Source organism: Acinonyx jubatus, chromosome A3 (assembly GCF_027475565.1).
Source record: "Acinonyx jubatus isolate Ajub_Pintada_27869175 chromosome A3, VMU_Ajub_asm_v1.0, whole genome shotgun sequence".
Taxonomy (NCBI): domain Eukaryota; kingdom Metazoa; phylum Chordata; class Mammalia; order Carnivora; family Felidae; genus Acinonyx; species Acinonyx jubatus.
In genome coordinates, this window is record NC_069388.1 from 42,433,649 (window position 1) to 42,453,772 (window position 20,124).

General features: G+C 47.7%; 1 protein-coding gene across 6 annotated transcripts in view; it reads right to left on the bottom strand.

The window, feature by feature from the left end:
* The window catches only part of OVOL2 (ovo like zinc finger 2), a 30,800-nt gene that overhangs the window by 6,632 nt on the left and 4,044 nt on the right, over positions 1 to 20,124 (bottom strand). For all 6 annotated transcript variants that reach the window (XM_027069514.2, XM_027069518.2, XM_027069515.2 and 3 more), the window contains one exon: positions 8,327 to 8,516. In XM_027069514.2, coding sequence (XP_026925315.1) covers positions 8,327 to 8,516 — 190 coding nt within the window. The remainder of the gene's footprint in view (positions 1 to 8,326; positions 8,517 to 20,124) is intronic.

Consider the following 20,124-nt stretch of genomic DNA (forward strand, 5'->3'; position numbering starts at 1 on the left):
AAAAAGAGGAAAGGAAAGGAAAGGAAAGGGAGAAAGAGAAAAAGGGAAGGAAGAAAGGAAAGGAAGGAAACTTTGAGATGGTGTTTGTTGATGGTGCCTCCGTATTTGAAATTATGTCAAAATCTCATATTTATTTTTTAACTTTATTTATTTATTTTGAAAGAGACAGAGACAGCACAAGTGGGGGAGGGGGAGGGACAGAGAATCCCAAGCAGGCTCTGCACTGTCAGTGCAGGGCCCGACATGGGGCTCAAACACACAAACCATGAGCTCATGACCTGAGCTGAAATGAAGAATCAGACGCTTAACTGACTGAGCCACTTGGGCGCCCCTTCATCTTGTATTTAAAAATGCTCTGATAACTATTAAAGACAGTTAAGGTATGTCTACCTGTGCAGATATATGGAACAGTGTCCAAGATATATAGGGCATGAAAAAAGTTATGTGTGTTAAAAACTTGGAAGTGAAATGGTGGTTTGCTTTCAGGTGTGGAACTGGGGCTTGGAAGGGGGAGGAAGGCTGACTTTTTTCCTTTCATTTTTTTGTTCCCTTTCGTATTACTTTTTTTTAGCTAAAATGTAAGCCAAAATAAAATAAAGCAGACAGTCTGATGAACGAAAGAGGTGATCCCACAGGACAGCATTCAACTCCCTAGGGGTGGAGTTGACTTTATTCTTTGGCAGCCATCAGCCCCACTCCAAACTTCTCCCAATCTGCATTTTTCCCAACTAGTCAATCCTTCCCTGTAGGCTCCAAACAAAGACACCATTGTTTCCTCTTCTTCAATCAAGATGGGATTTGTTTGCCTTCCAGTCCCTCTCAATGTGGTCTGATTGGAAGATAAGGCCAGAGGGCGTCCCAAGGGGTGGGGCAGATACTGCAGCTTTGGCCAGTGCCCCCCTCCCCACTTCCCTGACCTCGAGAATCTAAATTCCTTTGCTCCTCTCCCTGGAACTCAGAAGCTTCCACAGGAACGACAGATGCCTTGAACGGACTTCTTCATTCGAGTCATAAAGTTATAATCAACATGGGTTATACGCCATGGCACCACCACCCCCCCCCCCCCCTCCACAAAGGCTGCGCTGGAGACCCCACGGATGCCTGTGTCCTTTTCAAGCTGCTTATAGTGGCTCATACTTTCTGGTCTACATTGGTTGGGGACTTTTACAGAATGAGTAGCCATTTTCCAAACAAGAAAAATAGAATACTTTCAATAAAGGCTGTACTTGTCGGAAGAGCCTGGTGCACCTGTTGGGAGCAGTAAACAATGCCCAGACCACACCTGACTCGCCGTAGCCCTCAATGTGGTTCTGCGTTCCCAGCAGGCTCCCAGGTGGTGCTGGTGCTGCCGGTTCAGGAGTAGTGAGGGTGGGCACTTGGTGCGGAGTCTGGCACATGCAAATACCAGCTATTATGTTTTATTCTAGAATACAGATCTCCCCCACCAAAAGCAAACCATTTCCTTCCATGGATGGCCATTCTTAGGAGGCATCCCAGCTGGCTCAACCTAAACACTTAAACAAATCCAACAGAATCTTCTCTAAAAACAGGCCCATGATGTTTTTCACAGGCTGTGAACTAGATGTGCGTTCGTTTCTTTAAAGCTCATGGCTCCCTCTCTCCATTCTGACCATAATCTCCCATGCTGGCCTCAGTGGTCCTGTCAACCCCACTTAAATAGCATGGTTTCCTCCACTATGTGCGTAGTGGATACTGCTGGTCCCCTACGCTGACCCCCTTTTCTGAGCTAGTGCTTCATTCTGCATCTATCATGTGTGTGGGTAGCTACCAGCTCCCGGCTGTCCCCTTCTCCAAGGAATGGGCACTGGGCAATTGACATCTGAGCCAAGGGGAAAGGCAGCCCTCAGCCAATGTCTGACATAAAGTGCCCGCCACTGGCCTATAGTGCCATTCACACTCCAGAACCCCTGTGGGACCGGGCTGAGGCCAGACTCCCCATGAGACCACCTCTCTGCTCCCCCCTCCCTTCCAGGTTTCGTCTGACAGCCCTCCCTCAATAAATCATTTCATAAGAATCACCATCTCAGAATCTGCTTCTAGGGAACCCGACCCAAGACAATTTGGATTGAAAAATAGCCCCTTGTTTGCTGATCTATTTCCATGAAATGTTACACAGGTTTTCTGCACCAGTTTCTGTCTCCCAACCTTGAATCAGATGTCATTTGACTAACATCCCCCCTCCCCATCTCTCTCTCTCACACACACACACACACACACACACACACACCCCTCTGAGTTACTTTTTTCTTGGTGAAGTCATCCAAAAAAGACATCTTAATCTTTTCTTTCATCCACTTGGATATTAAGGTAAGACATTTACAGGCTCCGGTTTCCCTGGGTCTCTTCCGAAATGTCTCCTGTTCTGAATCTTTCCTTGGATGCCCTGTCCCTCTTAGCATGTGACAGGAGATGTGGGGGAGGATGGATTAATCCTGGTTCTCTATGCCACTCTCTTTGCCCACCTCATCGATACTGTAGCTACAATTCTCAAAAGAAGGGTCCTGAGATCCCAGATACATCTTTAGTCATGACTGGGGGTGCAGGGGTGGCTCAGTCGGTTGAGCGTCTGACTTTGGCTCAGATTATGATCTCGAGGTGAGTTCAAGCCCCACATCGGGCTGCTGTCAGCGGGGAGCCCACTTTGGATCCTATGTCCACCCCCACCCCCCCGCCCCTCTCTGGCCTTGTGCTCTTTCAAAAATAAACGTTAAAAAAAAAAGAGTTTAAAAAAATTAGTCATGACTGGTCTAATCAGCCTGTAAGCAAACATACCCTTCACTCAACTGCTGTCTGCTATACCTGTGTTAACACTGTCCACATCTTTGCTTCTGGTCTAAATACATTTACTTGTAACAGTCAATAGCAAAAATCCAACCTTCATCTCTCAAGACCCGAATCTGCAGACTTCTGTTAAGATCTTTTGGAACCAGAGAGGTTGTTCACGTGAACCTTAAAAATGTTTGAGGGCTGCCCGGGTGGCCCAGTCAGTCAAGCGCCAGACTTTGGCTCAGGGCATGATCTTGTGGTTCATGGGTTCGAGCCCCACGTCATTTAAAAAAAATTTTTTTTTAATGTTTGAGAATCCCAAATTTTTGCTCTTTTTACTGATTCATGGATTAACCCTTTTGTAAAGAGCTCAAGAGATGGCAGGGTGGCCCCTCACACCAGGACCTTGGTCTGCTCCTCCAGGTCCTGGCATGGGGATGTCCCCACAGCCAAGACTCCTTTTTCAGTTTGCTACCACCTAATTTGTCAGTAAGCCCTTTCCTCCCTCCTCATTCTGGTCCATTATTACCTGGAGGCACATCTCCAGCAGCATATAAACCAGGGCAGGAAAAACAGGTTCAAGACATTTCCATAAATCTATCTGTTGATCACTTTAAGACTCAAAATTAGGGGCGCCAGGGTGGCTCAGTCAGTTTGGCGTTTGCCTTCAGCTCAGGTCATGATCTCGCGGTTCACGAGTGCGAGCCCCGCATTGGGCTGTGCTGATAGCTCAGAGCCTGAAGTCTGCTTGGGATTCTGTGTCTCCCTCTCTCTCTGCCCCTCCCCCACTCACACTCTGTCTCTCTCCCTCTCTCTCAAAAATAAATAAACATTAAAATTAAAAAAAGGGAAAAAAGAGTCAAAATTAGGATTTAAAAATTTTTAAGTCATTACCTGTAGATTCGACCTTATAGTCAGGGCTGTCCAACAGAAATTAAAATGCAAGCCACTTTGTAGCCTTAAAATGTCCAGTAGCCTCATTAAAAGCGGTAAAAAGAGAACAGGTGAAATTAATTCCAACGATCTATTTCGCTTAACCCAACGTATTCAAGATATTCCCATTCCAACAGGGAATCAACATTAAAAACCGAGATGTTCTGCATTCTTATTTTGCATCAAGTCTTCAAAATCTGGTATCGGTTTTCCACTTATCGACACGTCTCAATCAGACCAGCCACATGTGGGGGGGTCTCACCCGCTACATGTGGCCTGAGGCTGCTGTGCTTTTTACCTTCTAGACGTCCCCCTCCCAGAGGAGAAACCGTGAAGCTCTTTGGGAAGGCCCTGGGTGGAAGGCATTATTATTCACCAATGTCAGCAATTTTCAGCCCCTCCTGGGGTCACTAGAAATTTCACGTTTGAGGATCAAGAGACAGAGGAGCTCAAGAGTCAGAGACACAGGCCATCTTCTTTCTTGCTCACCATGGGCATCTTGGCACCATTGAACACACACACACACAGACTCCTCTGCGACCTGCTAAACCCCAGGCTGCAGTGTGCAGTTTCTGCCAGGCCCAGGTGTCCCTTTATCTCACCTTCCTGCAGAGCAAGCAGGCTTCCAGAAACCGAAACAGGGCAAGGCCGGTGAGGCCCCGGTCTTAGGGAGAAAATTGGGGACGGCAGCAGGAGGCAAAGGGGACAGACAAGGGGACTTACAGGAAATAGAGGACCATGAACTTCGGCACCAGCCGGTCTGGTTTCCAATTCCACCATCCATGGTTATCTGACCTCCCTGAACCTGGTCTCATCTATTAAGTGGGGCTAACTGACTCCTTGGGGTTGTTTGAAGTAATAGATAAATGCTGAGGGCCCAGCATGAAGGAAAGTGGCTACTTGTAGCTCGCTGCCATCTGAGGAAGCTGAGTCACCCTCTGCGGGGACTCCCAGTCTCTGCCGAGTCACCCTCCTTACTTGCGAGCCCTTTTTCTCCCTTAGAGGACATCGTCAACACCCCACCCCAAGCCCCCAGCCTACCACCAGGTCACCTCAGTTCCAGTAGGTGGAAGGCTTCCAGCATCTCTCTGTTGGAGGAGATTCCCCAGGAGACACCAGAGACCTTCAAGGGGCTGGGGGGGAGGAGCTGCCTAGGACCTGAGGGTCCCAGGATGGACCCCCATCAAGGAGGGATGGGAGTGACAGGATAAATCCCCCAGCTTTCTTGCCCCTGGAACAATTCTGTGGTACATTCTACGTGGTTCTTCAGAGGACCCCCAGTGGGGTTGAGCCCCAGGTGCGCACGGTGACACCCTGCTCAATAGCTTGCTCTTATTGGCTGTCTTCCCCTCCCCACCTCCCCTCCGTAACCCCTCACTATGCCCCCTGAGATCACCCCCAAAATAAACCGCTTACACCCAAATCCTCAGGTCAGAGTCTGCAACCCAAACTAAGACACTTGGCACCTGCAAGGCCCTTCCTCCCCGTCCAGCTGTGGAAATCTGGCTCATCCTTCAAGGTCAGCCAAAAGACACCTCCTCTGAGAAGCCTCCCTGATGCCCTGTCAGAAACAATGCACGTGCCAGGCCTCCCCACTGGCATACCTATGCTACTTTTTCTTTTGTTTGACACCTCTTGTTTTTCTCATGTGACAGTCAGATATCTGATTTCTCCCCAGGCTGGCTGAGCTCTCCACGAGCACAGAGGGGAGTCTAGGGCCTGTCCCACACTCAGAAACCTCTGCCAATTATTTGAACTTTTACTACTAATAATATTTAATATTTACTATGTGCTTACAATTATTGCCCTGAGACCTCACAATTATTATTTTAGGTTACAGGTCCCAAAATTATGCCCATTTTAGAGATGGACAAACTAAGGCCAAAAAAAAAAAAGATAAGTAATTTAGATACGGTTACATAGTCAGCTAACTCAGATCTGTAGCTTTTAATCAGTACGTGACTGGGTGAATTTGCAAACTCTTCTCGGAGAAGCAGTCCCTGATATTTCCATTAATGGAGAGTCAACTCGGTCACAGATGAGGCCACCCCACTGGCTCACTGCTTACTCCAGTTGAAGGTACTCACAGCCAGCAACGCTCCCTGAGACTCTTCACTCTGTCTTAAAGGCCAGGGTCAGGGAGTGACCACAGCGCCCATCAGGCAAGGAGTTTCAGAAGAACAAGACCATGTCCTCAAGGACATCCTCAGACAGAGATGGAAAGCCGAGAAACAGTCCAGAGCAACCAGGGACAGAGGACTGAGCGAGTGGCCCCCAATCTCCTCCAGCCCCTCGGGTCAGCTGTCTACGAAGCCAGATTGGTAGTTACCCGATGAGTCCACCTATAGCCTTGGGTCCTCCACCCCCTGCAGGACTCCCCACATCCTACAGAAAGCTCTGCCACCCCAGAGAACCCTCCGCCCACCCCAACCTAAGGTGCCAACCTGACCACACAGAGATCAAACTTGAATTGATTCACTGGTGCTAGGGACTAAAAAAAGAAGCCTCATACCCAACCCGGAAGAGTACACACCATAGGATTCCATTTCTATCATCCCAAAACCAGGCCCGGTAATCAATGCTGCTACAAGTCACACTAGTGGTGCCTCGTGGAGGGAAGGCGATAGTGACAGAGGGAGGAGCAGGAATTCTGGGCACAGGGCGTATGGTAGCCCTCCTTATCCGGGGGTTCACTTTCAGTGATTTCAGCTACCTGTGGTCCACTGTGGTCCGGAAGTAGACGGTCCTCCTTCTGACATAACATCAGAAGGTCAGTGGTATCCTAACGCTACATCACAATGCCTAGGTCATTCACCTCACGTCATCTCATCACGTAGGCATCTTATCATCTCACACATCACAAGAAGGGGGAGTACAGTACAATAAGAAACTTTGAGAAAGAGAGACGACATTCACTGAACTTTTATTATAGTATATGGCTATAACTGTTCTATTTTATTACCAGTTATTGTTGTTAATCTCTTATTGTGCCTACTATATAAATTAAATATTACCGTAGGTATGTATATATAGGAAAAAGCATACAATATATAGGGTTTGGTACCACGTGTGGTTTCAGGCATCCACTGAGGTCTTGGAACGTGTCCCCACGGATAAGGGAGTACGGCTGTATTCTGTTTCTTGATCTGGGTGCTAGTTATATGGGTGTGTTCACTCTGTAAAAATTCCTAAACTCGTCAAACTATATGCTTATGATATGTGTGCTCTCCTGGATGCAAAAATCCAGGATTTTTTTAAAAGGAAAAGAGAAACTTTTGAGTATCCCAGCCCACTCTCTAAGGTGGGGGACACTCTTCCCAGGCCGGGCAAACAGCTCACGGCCAGCAGTCTAAGAACAAAACCGTGTGATAGGAGCTATAAAAGAAATCTGAATACACAGGATCGAGGAAGGGCCCTGTGTGAGGATTGAGGAGGGAGGAGTAGACATTTTCCCATCCCACCAAGATGCCAGAGGAAACCCCAAATTCTGAAAGGGCTTGAGGATCAGGAGACTATATATAGTAAATTCTATGAGGCTATAGGGAGAATGGGTCATGACCAGGTTGGGGTTGAAGGGTTAGGATGGGATGGGTTGAAATGAGATGAAATTAAAGAGGATGGAGATGGGATGGGGAGGGGTTGGGGGGTAAGGGGTGGGGCAGGGAGGGGGTGGGATGGAATGGGGATGGAATGGGGATGGAGACAGGACAGGTTGGGGTGGGGAGGGGTGGGATGGGCTGGGGTGGGCCAGGATGGGATGGGACCAGACAGGAATTTGAAAATGGAACCCGGATTATAAAGAGCTTTATATGAAACCCATCAAGATGAGGAGTTGGGATTTCATCTTGCCCAGAGTTGGAGAATTTTTAGCAGGGCAGGGGCACCCTTAGCATTGTCCTCAAGGGATCCTTCTGGCCGGTGTGGAACTATGGGCCTCAAGGAGAAGCCTAGAGGCCAGATGTTTCTAAATTAAACTAACAAGATTTTACCCAGTCAGATGGGCCAGAGGAGAGGCGAATGGGCACTCCCAGGATTCTCTGTGAATTGAGCTGGTGAGGACCTAGATCCATGCTCAAGTCGGGGAACTCCGGAAGGTCCAAGGGAAGGAAAACATTGCCCGCTTCACAGAGGAGCTGAGTGTTTCCTCCTCTTTCTGAGCTCTCAGGACCTGATTCTGAGACAGCTCACACCCCAACAAAGGAGGAAAAGACACCACCAGTGGGACCACAAGAACCCATTCTAACAGGCAGCCGGACGAGGGCTGAATGAACTATGCCCCCCCACGTTGCACCAGACGTCACAGCCCAGAACGCTTCCAGCAAGGGATCGGTCTTAAACGGCCCCAGAACTTGGACCATCATCACATCTCTTCCAGAGGCAAACAGCCTCAGAAAAGGGGCTTGCCTGGCCCACCGCGACTCAGCCGGCTGGTGGCACAACCAGGAGCTGGACCGAGATGCACTGGCCCCAGATGCCCCATCCTGCAGTCTTTCCAGAAATATGACACTGCTCCAAGCTCCTGATTTAGTTCTTTGGTGGCGAGGGAGCAGGAGCTCTGTCAGCCAGAACAGCGAAAGCAACCGCGAAGCACATGCCCCTTCCTCACCTGTATGCGTGCGGACGTGCCTCTTCAGGTCAAAGGTGTCGTTGAAGCCCTTGCCACAGAAGGTGCACAGGTGTCTCTTCACCTGGTTGTGGCACTTGAGGTGGCGGTTGAGCATGCGCTGCAGGCGGAAGCCCTTGCCACACAGCTCACAGCTGTGAACCGCCGGGTCGCTGCATGTGCCTGTGGTGAACTGGGACAGAGAGAGGGGGGGTGAGGGCCCCGGCGCAGGCGGGCACCCCCAGTGGGCTCAGCCCTGAGCCCACCTCCCCGTGTGGCCAGGCTGTGGCTCCTGACCCCTAAGAACTTCCAAGCGGGTTTTGGGGAAGGTGAAAGAGATCACTGGCTGCTCCTCCCAGCATTCATTCTCCCCTTCTTCCTGAGAACAGACTTCTTCTTCTTTTTTAAAAAATTTTATTTTGAGAGACAAAGCACGAGCAGGGGAGGGGGTAGAGAAAGAGGGAGAGAGAGAACCCTAAGCAGGCTCCCCACTGTCAGCACAGAGCCCGATGTAGGGCTCGACCTCACAAAAGAGAGATCATGACCTGAGCCAAAATCAAGAGCCAGGCACTTCACCAACTGAGCCACCCAGGTGCCCCCCCTCACACACAGTTCCCTTCACCTTAGAACAGACTTGTGTTCCCTGCCCCCAGCTAAGTGTCTATACTTGCCAGCCTGATAGCAAGTCATGGCCGCAGGGCAAGCAGGCCAATGAAAACTACACTCCTCTCTGGGGGAAGATGGGGCCCTCTTCCTCCTTTTCTCCTTCCTGCTGGCTACGCCTCCAACTGCCCCTTTGGACCATGACAGGGAAGCCAGTGCTGAGGATGGAAGAGCAGAAAGAAGGGAGTCCAAGTCCTGATGACGTCATGGAGCCCGCCGTAGAGTCCCCAAAGACAGCCACAATCCACTCCTTCCTCCCCGTGCCTGCATGCTGCTCTACTCATCAAGAGACGGAAACCATTTCCTCTCCCCTGGGATGGAGGCAAGTTCTAGGTCTTAAGAGACTTTGCAGCTTCTATTAGTTCCCTCGTGGAAGCCAGCTGCCATGTAAGATGCCCAAAGCCACCATGCTGTGAGGAAGCCCAAGCAACCGGTGGCCAGTGGCCAGTGGTCCAGTGGCGTTGAACAGCAAGGCCACTCGGAGAGGCACTGACGTGCCAGATATGAATAAAGCCTCCCTGGACCTCCCAGCCCAGCCCATGGCAGCCACCAGCTAAGTGATTCTGGCCAGTGCTACCCACAGTAGAACGGCCTGGCCGTGCCCCAGCTCCTGATCCGCCAAAGTATCAACAACTAAAATGATCATTTGGGGAAGGGACTTGGTCAGGATCCCACAGCTGCATTAGCAGCAAAACAATAACCAAACCCCAGGCCCTGGGCTCCCAGTCTTGTCTCCCATGGTCCCTCAACCATGCTGGCCGCCTCTAAGGAAGAAAATTGAATCTATAATTAAGTGGTGAAAAACACCAGATCTAATATATTCATCAAAGGTTTCTTAGTTACCAAACCAGATAATTTAGAAGCTTGATCCAATTGCTCTACTACTTATAAAAGGGCCTAATAACCTTATTTTCATACAAACATCATTAGCAGGAAGACTTGGTCCTTGCCTGGCTCCACACACCTCCCTAGCCTCCAACACCAACCACCCCCCTCCCCTCCACCCAGGGTATTGCCCTCCACTAAGACCCAGCTCAACTGTTGCCTCCCTGATGTAGCTAGCTTCTCTGCAGCTTCTGCCCAAACTGGTTTCCTGTACCCCTAAGGCCAAGGCCCTTAAACCCCAGCATGCACACGGATCCCCTGGGGGGCTTGTTAAAACACAGGTTCTGATTCAGGAGATGTGGTGGAGTCTAGACGCGGCATTTCTAACCAGCTCCCAGGAGATGCCACTGTGGCACAGACCATCCTTGAGACATGAGGCTAGGGTACTGGCCCTCACACAGTTCAGTACTTGATTCCACTATTTCCAGAAGGTTCCATCATGCACAGATGTTTCGTCATAGTTCATCTGGTTTCCTCGACTAAATGCCTTTGCAGAAGCCAGGAAGTGTTTGTGCACATTCCTGCCCCCCACACCCCAAGCTCAGACTCAGGCCAGTGCACAGCGTGTTGATGGGCAATGGCTCACAGGTGGCAAAATACAAAGAGACTTGGGGAAGGCACAAGACCCCAGAACAGGGTTTTTCGGTCAGCCTCCTTGTCTGCTTGGATCTTAATTTGTCTCAGCTGACACTGGAGTGCCCTCTCTGCAACAGGCCCTGTGCTCAGAGCTGGAAGCAATACGTCACCAGGATAACATCCCAAGAAGCTGCCAGTCTAGTAGGGAAGGAGATCAGTCAAAAGGCCCCTGATATCTGGGAAGCCCGAGGGCACAATGGACGCCTCAGAGAGGCACCTACTCCAGACATAAACTGTGAGGGAAGGCACTTCCAGAGGAAATGAGCTCCTCAGCCAGTCAAAGATGAGGAGGAAGAGGAGGGCAATGGCAAAGAATATTCCAGAAGAGGGCAGTGGAAAAGAGAGAGACTGTGTGTGGTTCCACATGGCTAGCCTGAGCCATAGAGCCGTGGTAGCAGAGCAGGGCAGTGTCCTCCTTGGGGCTCTACCTCAAAAGGCAGAGGGGCCCCTGGAAGCTACAGTGGAGGACAGCCTCGGGGGTTGGGTTGTTGACCCAGTGGGTAACCATCCTGGGCCTCCAACTCTCACGTCCCACCTCTGCCCTGCATCCCCCAAAGAGGGTTGGGCCTGGCATTTGTCCTGAGGGAGACCCAGCTGAGCCCAAGACTTTCCTATTTCTGTCACCAGGACAGGTCAGGTCTTCTCCTTGCCCAGAAGTCCCCATTTTGGTCATTTCAACCCTTGCAGGGATGTGAAAAGACTAAATATGGCCCAAGTCTTCGCAAACTGAATACCTGGAGCTTCTCGAGGCCATGTCTACGCAGGAAAAAGGCCATTGAGAGCTAGCAAGTGCCTAATAAAGCAGAACATAGACAACTGACACAGGTAATTTGATTAAGAACGTGCAGAAAGCTAGAACTGTCTTCCTGCAGAATGTTCTTAAGGATTTGCCAACTTATAGTCCAAACCCAAACTCCTGTTTACCTTCTATTACAGTCCCAGATGAAAACCTCAAATCACTGGCATTATTTTGCTTGAAAAGAATAAAATCTTGAAAGATAGAAAGGAGATTTGTGACATTTAGAGGGAGTGCAGGGCCAATGGATCATCTGAGCAAGCTACAGAATGCCTTTTAACACAGGAGAAAACATGATAACGGGGGAGGAGACTGAGGACTAACCGCCCTCTCCCAGTCCAAGGGGGGGTTTCCTTCTGGTTTTCTTGGAACAAAATAGAAATTCTCCAAATGTGCCTCAACAAAGGCAATTTTTTCACTTCTCCACCATCATACACATCCCCATTCCACAGGATGGAAAACTGAGCCAGCACCCAGGGGTTCATTTCGGGGAATTTCCCTAAGGTGCACCCTCCAATCCCTGAAGCACTGTCTGCCACCTCTCTATACCTATGACCAATCCAGCACCTAGACATTAACAAATTCTATTTGAAGCCTTAAGAGAGCCTTGTTGAAAGGTCTAAGATGAACTAATGGCAAAAGATCATGGCTGAAGAAGCCAGCTTCTGCCAGACTGTTTCACTTCTCAGAAAGGAAGGAATATTTGTAGGATAAATTCCTACATGTGAAATTTATCCCACAGAGTGTATTTCACACATCAGGTACCCTGAAATTCCATCTGTAATGGCAAAAGGCCAGGAAATACCTATATGTCCATCAAGAGGGACTGTTAAAAGATGCTAGTACCATATAATCAAAACAGCTAGAAAAAGGAAAGAGTATCAGCTGCCAGACACATGAGTGAGCCCTCTGATGTCCAGCCCAGTCAAGCCCCCAGAAGATTCCAGGCGGCTGCCATCTGACCGCAACCGCAAGAGAAACCCCAGGCAAGCATGGCCCAGCTAAGCCCAGTCAATCCTCAGAACTCGAATTCAGAATAATAAATTAAACTACTAAATTTGGGGTAATTTGTGAAAGAGCAATGCGTAACTGGAACAGTAAGAGATGTAGCACATTCTCTCCAGAACATCAGATCTGCCACATTTCCTAATGTTCTCTCCCAGGATGGGCTGCAGGGTACAGACAACACATCTGATTCTTGGAATGACATCTCATGGGTTAGAGGGCCAGCAATCCCTCCCCAGGTCACACGTCAGCTCACTGGGCCATCTTTACAATGTTTACGCATGTTTTTTGTTTTTGTTTTTTTTTAATGTTTATTCATTTTTGAAAGAGAGAGACAGAGACAGCAGGGGAAGGGCAGAGAGGTATACACAGAATCCAAAGCAGGCTCCAGGTTCTGAGATATCAGCACAGAGCCCGACGCAGGTCTTGAGCTCATGAACCTCGAGATCATGACCCGAGCTGAAGTCGGACGCTTAACCCAATGAGCCACCCAGGTGCCCCGTACACAGGTTTATACCTAACACTGAACCTCCTAAAAGTTCAAAATAAGGTTAACCAGTCTTACCTTGTTACTCTGCAAGTAGACCCAAACTAGTTACATCTTGGCTATCTTAGTTACAAAATGAGAGTGCAGTGAACAGACAAGAAATGCTGAGTATCAAATAAAAACCTAGACCGGCTGTCAGCTATTTGCGGGATGTCATTTTATATCCCTAAGCCACAATTTCCCACGTGTAAAAATGATAAAATGGCAGAGCACCTGGCTGGCTCAGGTGGTAGAGTGTGCAAGTCTTGATCTCGGAGCTGTGAGTTTAAGCCCCGCATTCGTGTAGAGATTTTTAAAAATGATAAAATGGTATTAGATGAGCCATCTTCAGAAGTATGAGGATCTGAGAGCACAGTTCTGTTCCTTTTTCTTAAGTTCAAGCCCTGATCCACCACTTACAGTCTGTGGGACGTAGGCAGGTAACTCCCCCTCTCTAAGCCTTAATTTCATCACCCATAAAATGTGGACAACTGTATTTGCCTCTCAGGATTATTAAGGAATCAAATAAGAAAAGCTACTTAAAAAGGACCTGATGGTCAATAACTTATCACTCTTATAGACCAGTTCCAAAGTTCTGGGATCCTAAGTAAAAGGTAATTGGTCAAAATCCCTTGATTCTCCATTGGCCTTGTGAATTTTCCCTCTGATTGGGAAAAAGAAGAGAAGTGACCTTCAATGTGAGCTGCCAACTCCCAGTCCTTCCGCCACAACTCTGAAATCCAAAAAGCTCTGAAAACCAACATTCTCACATATCTCGTGTTAGCAGTAAAACTGGACCTGAGCAGACATGAAGCCGTGCAGACTTGATCCCGTTGGGGGTCAATATTCATGTGTTTTGATATGGAAATCACTAACGTGTTTAATTATAGGCTACTGCTCCAGACCTACCAGGGTGGCATATGCACCATGCCACCTTCTGGAAAAGCTTGACAGTCTCACCCTTAATCAAAAAGCAACACTTTGCAAAAGGCTTACTAATGAAATGGGGAAGCTACCGTGGACAGTGGGAGAGGACATCAATCTGGACATTAATTCAGGGCAAGAAAGATGAAGAGGCACTGAGTGGTTCTCCAACCCCATGGCTGGGCGCTTTCTTGCTTGCTGTCCTGTTTTCTGCAGGACCTTGGCTTTCATTTTAAAAAACACACAAGGTTCCCCTCTAGTTCTTCTTAAAAAAAAAAAAAAAAAGTCTTTGCAGTAAAAACAAACTGATCATTGTATCAGGGCTGTGGAAAACTTCAGGAGTGTCGGGGGAGGTAAGGACTTAGGCTGGCCCCCGACCAACTTGAAAGCTGGCTAAGGTCACTTACCTGTCAAACTTCTAAACCAAAAAAAAAAAAAATGAAATGAAAATCCTTTATTGTCTGTTGATGCTTCCACCAGACAAGTCTATTAAAGTATTAATGGTCCTATTTCCTGTGGGAGAGTACTGTGTCCAGGCCACCTTGTGGGGGCCGTTTGGACAAGACTTCCAACTGACACATTTGCTATGCTTCAGCATTAACACATGCTAAGCACAGAGCGCCTGGCTGCCTCAGTTGGTAGAGCACGGGACTCCTCATTTTGGGGTGGTGAGTTCAAGCCCCATGTTGGGCATACAGATTACTCAAGAAACAAAACAAAACATGCTGAGCATATTGCCCAATTCCTTTGGGACAAAAGACTCCCTCCTGGTCCCTGTACCATTTCTTTAGGCTTCACCGCTCTGCTATATTGGTAGAATGGAGAACCTTCTCAAATGCGGTGATAATGAAGAGTATCCTTAGAATCCAGAAAAAACCGAGGTTCCAAGAGATCTAACCTGCTCTTGGTCACCTGACTTATCGGTGCGCACACGGAGATTCTGGATGTGGCCTGTTGTCTGCAAAACTTGTGCCTACACTTCCCCTGGACAGGCCCACGGGTCTGGGTATGATGTGGGGGAAAGGGAGGGGATGAATCCTATTGTTTGTCTCCTATCACAGCTTCCTGTCAGACCATCAATGCTAAAGGCTGTGGTGTCAAAAATACCTCCTAAAATGCAATACAGCAACCCTAAAAAAACAAGGATCCTTGGGTTGAGCTTTGCTACTAAAAACTGTGATAAATTCAATGAACACACCTCCCGCCCCCCTCCCCCCAGGGCTTTACCTTTCTTTCCTTGCAAATGAGGGGACTGGACCACACAAGCTTTAAAGTTCCCTGTAGTGGATCCTACGGATGGACACTCTCTCAGCAACTATTTCTACTTTTTCTGGTGCGCCTTCCCATACTGCAGAGGCTAAAAAGCTACAAACTGCATTTCCCAGACACCTTTACAGTTACAGGTTCTAGATGTGACTGGGGTTCCGCCAATGACCCACACTATCAAGAGGTTTGAATTTGGGCCTGAGTTAACTGGACAGAGGCAGGCACATGGCAATCACTCTATACTCTACATCAGTCGGTAGCCATAGAGGCAGAAGGTGGACCTCCCTTGGTGGCCCAGTTCTGCAGTGTGGCTCTGGGAGTTCAATCCTGGTATTTTAGCCCATTTACTACCCTATCATTAACCATTCCCAGCTGAAGCTAACTACAGTGGATTCTGTTGTCTGCAGCTAAACCCACTTCACCTATGTTCAAATTAAAAGCTGGTGCAATTAACACTTACATGGTTCCCCCATCCCTTTTCCCCCTTTTAATTAATCTGGCCTTTTTCGAGCATCTAGTCCAGATATTTCCCCAGATTTACATTTTCTTCTCGCCTATTTTCCTCCAAATGTTGTCATTTACATCTAGGGACTGTTGATTCCTTCTTCCCTGCCTGTACTTCTGTCCTATGTTGACCTATGTCCTCCTATGAGTCAGGCATTACTGTACCAGGTGCTGGGGATTCAAGAAGCCCAGGAGGAATGTTCCTTGCCTTTGGTGGGTCTAGAGTCAAGAAGAGGAGCCTGGTCAGCCAAATGTAAGGGACATGGTCAGTGAGTTACAATAGGGGTGGGGTGAGGGGCATCCAATTCTGTCTTATAACAGACAATAGGTAAGGAGTTAGGGACAGAGCTATGTTCTCTTCCAAATATCAAATGGATGGGTTTTTTAAAACTACTGAAATCCGTGATTCACAACATATCTAAAAATAAACAAGCTGGCCATAGCTATGGAATTCTGGTGACCCAACTGGTTATCTTGAAAACTGGTAAATAAAGGGAATCTTATCTGGCCTTTCCTGAATGAACTGTCTCACTGGGGACTAAACAACAGATGAGGTGAAGTGTATCTCTGTACAAGAATATCAACTAATAAACAAAGGACAGAATATCACAACCCCTAATAACCTACAATATTTAGACCCTGAATATCAACAACTGCTGACATCACAGAGAGACAACCAAATATTATGTGCTTTCTAGATGTTAATAGGTGCCCCCCACTGTGACAGACTATTTGGCTAAAACAAATATACCTGATCAGACACCTAAAGCAGTGTTGATAGAACTTTCTGCAATGAAAGAAATGTTCTAATCTGTACTGTCCGATACAGTAGCCTCCGCTCACACCTGAAATGTGGCTTGTGCAACTGTGGAACTTAATATTTAATTTTACTTAGTTTAAATTTAAATTGTCACACGTGACTTTCGCTACTACACTGGGCAGTGCGGCTGCAGAACCAACTACCCATTTTTTTAAAAAAAATTTTGGGGGTGCCTACGTGGCTTAGTTGGTTAAGCGGTCGACTTTCGGCTCAGGTCATGATCTCACAGTCCGTGAGTTCAAGCTCCGTGTTGGGCTCTGTGCTGACAGCTCAGAGCCTGGAGCCTCCTTCAGATTCTGTGTTTCCCTCTCTGCCCCTCCCCTGCTCTCTTTCTCTCTCTCTCTCTCTCTCTCTCAAAAATAAAGAAACATTAAAAAGAATTTTTAATTAAAAAAATAAAATAAAATAATTTTTTAACGTTTATTCATTTTGGAGAGACAGAGCACGAGTGGGAGAGTGGCAGAGTGAGGAAGACACAGAATCTGAAGCAGCTCCAGGCTCTGAACTGTCAGCACAGAGCCCGACGTGGGGCTCAAACCCACTAACAGGGGGATCATGACCTGAGCTGAAGTCAGACGCTTAACCAACTGAGCCACCCAGGCGCTCTACCCAATTAACTATTTAGAGAAAATCTAGGAGACTGAGGAGCATTAGCCTTTGTGGTGATGCATTCCTCAAAATCCAGATTGTTAGAAACTCTCCAAGCAAATTACTCATCTCTTCAATAATTAACTTGTAAGGAAATGGACAAGAGATGGGGGGCGGGGGGAATGTGTAAATTAAAAGAGACCTGAAAGACATGTCAGTCAATTACAATGTATAGACATTGTGTGGCCCGGACTCAGCAAACTGGAAAAAAAAAAAAAAAAGTATGAATTTATGAGACAATTAGCAATGTGAACACCATTGTTAACATGGGTGTGATCGTGTACCTTGATCTTTATCTATCACAGGCACATTCTGAGTTATTTATGGTTGAAATAATAGGATAACTGAGATTTGCTTCAAAATCACACGTCGGGCGTTAGATGGGGGCTGGGTGGGCACGACCAGCCATAGGAGAACCGTTGTTGGGGTGGGGTAACGGGCCCTATGCCTCTGAAAGTCTCCACAAATGAAAAATGATGAGAAAAAAAAGGAAAAAGACTACTGCACCTTCACATATCTGGCACTACTTGAAGACTCCGACTACAGAGCCAGGTAAAAGACCAAAAATACTTTAGAAGGAATTCTACACTCAGTTCCTTTTGAAGTATCCTTGGAAGAGGCCAAAGGAAGGGAACAGAAGGGGAAAAGGAGGAGATTCATTTGCTATTCTATACTTGCACCTGGGTCCCACCACCCACTGAGACAGGAAGGAAAAACATCAGTCAATTGACTGATTTCACTTCAGAGTTACTTAGTTTCTGATAAACCTTCAAAGGAAGGGCAATGGTGATCAGGGTGTCTGGGGGTCTCTGCTCCACAGCTAGATTCCTGCAAATGGGCCCAGGACAAAAGAGACTTAAAGCCACCTAGACCTGTCACGACCGCCTTCTCAGATGCACATGATCTACCCCCCACCCCCCCACCCCCGAATCTGTTTGGAAAATTACTGAATCCTCAGCAGTAAAGAGACGATTTTGCAAACCGCACTGAGGCACACAGTCAGAAGGCAGACAGGCTGGGAAGAGCCATTTTCCTAACCAGCACCTAGGACTCCTTTCCAGATCTACTCACAAGCACAACCAGATTGGCAAATCCCTAGTCCCCACTGGAGACAACAAAAGACTGGACGTTAACGAAATCTGCCATCCATCACTATTAAACTAACTTCCTACTGGCAATTTATACATGCACAGAAGTGCTAGACATTCTGCAGCCCTTATTTCATCTAACCGTCACTTCTGAGAGGCTGATTCCATTGCTTTTCCATTTTACAGATGAGGGAAGTAAGACTCAGGACAGAGGGGCCCCTGGGTGGTTCAGTCAGTTGAGCATCTGACTTCAGCTCAGGTCATGATCTCATGGCTCATGAGTTAGAGCCCTGCTTCGGGGAGCCCTGCTTCTTTCTCTCTCCCTCTCTCCCTTGCTCACTTGCACCCTCTCTAATACAAAAGAAAAAAAAAAAAGACTCGGGACAGATAATATATCTCTAAGACAGCTGGTAAGATGGACCCAACTGAGGTCTTCCTTCTCAAAACCCTTCCAGAGCCCTCCTCCGCCTGCCCAAGTGCACCCCCACCTCTTGGCTTGGCCCCTTCACCACCTCATCCAGTCCCAGTTTCTCACCTCCCACTTGCTCTCTGACCCAGCAGGTCCATTTTCTATCTTCGGGCACCATAGCTTTGAGTCCTTTACTGACTCAAGTTTTGGGCTCAGCCATACGCCCCTAAAGTCTGACTCTCCCCCCCCTTCCTCACCCTCAAATCCACACCAAGAAAACTTCCCTGCTCAGAATTACATCTTTGCACATGCTTTAGCATTCCCTTTGCTGTAACAGAGTTAATAATTAGTATTTGTGTCTCCCCACCAACCCAGACAATCCCAGCTAGAGTTAAAGGGCACCTACCACATTCCCCTCTTTACTCATTTATTTTCACCACTCGATGAGGTAGGTTTCATTATTATTCCCACTTCACAGACAAGGAAACAGAGGCCCAGAAAGATTAGCCACTTGCCTAAAGTCACACAGCTAAGAAGTGACAAAACCAGAGCCTGGGGGCTTAACTGTTTCGGTCAAATGATTCTAGAACACCAGGCTGGGAACATTTTTATCTCCTGGCTGTCTAGCACACAGCAGGCACTCCAAAAAATTAGATGGGATGTTGCCTCTCTCCGCAGGGCACTGGCTCAAACCTGCCCCTCCTCTACTCCTCTGAGCCAGCTGCTTAGTGAGTGTCTTGAAGTTATTCAAACTCAATCATTACGCTTCATGCATGGGCCTCATTCTTGAGTGGTATTTCTTTTCTTCTAGTTAAGAAACTAATTTATTTTTAATTTATTTTAGAGAGAGAGAGCCCACCAGCAGGGGAGAGGGGCAGAGAAAGAGAGAGACAGAGAGAGAGAGAGAGAGAGAGAGAGAGAGAGAGAGAGAGAGAGAGAGAATCTTAAGCAGGTTCCATGCTCAGCGTGGAGCCCGAGGAGGGGCTCGATCCCATGACCCTAGGATCATGACCTGAACCAAAATCAAGAGGATGCTCAACCAACTGAGCCACCAGGCGCTTGGAGAACCTAATTCTTAAGAGTCCAGCATATTTTTCACAGAACTAGAGAATTACCCAATATGCTAAGTCACGGGCAATTTGGACAGTCATTTGAAAACGGCCAATACCACAGATGATAATTCTGGAGGCTTGGAGCATCTTAACACCAAGATATCTCCTATTTTCGGACGGAAGCTGAAAGGGAAAAGGAATCTAAGCATCCTCAGTAAACAAATAAAACTTCTCCGGAAGCTTTGCTAAGGTTGAGGAGCAAACTCACCACCCCACAGCCCTTGGGGCAGTTTGTAGGCAAGATCACAGAAATAAGATTGTGGTTTATTTATTCCTTTAATCCAGGGCTACGATGGCACTGTTTACCTGAGACAAGAGAGAGCTCCTAAAATGCTGGTTAAGGGACTAGACCTTTCTCCCCTGCCACTTTCTTCCCAGGGTAATCTGGGAAATTGGGGGACAGAGGGGCAAACGGACCACAGTCAATCCCAAAACAACGTTGCAATTGTCCTTCCAGCCCGGTGATAAATATGCAAGTGGGACACTTAGTAGAATTTCCTGGAGGGCAGAGCTACCAGC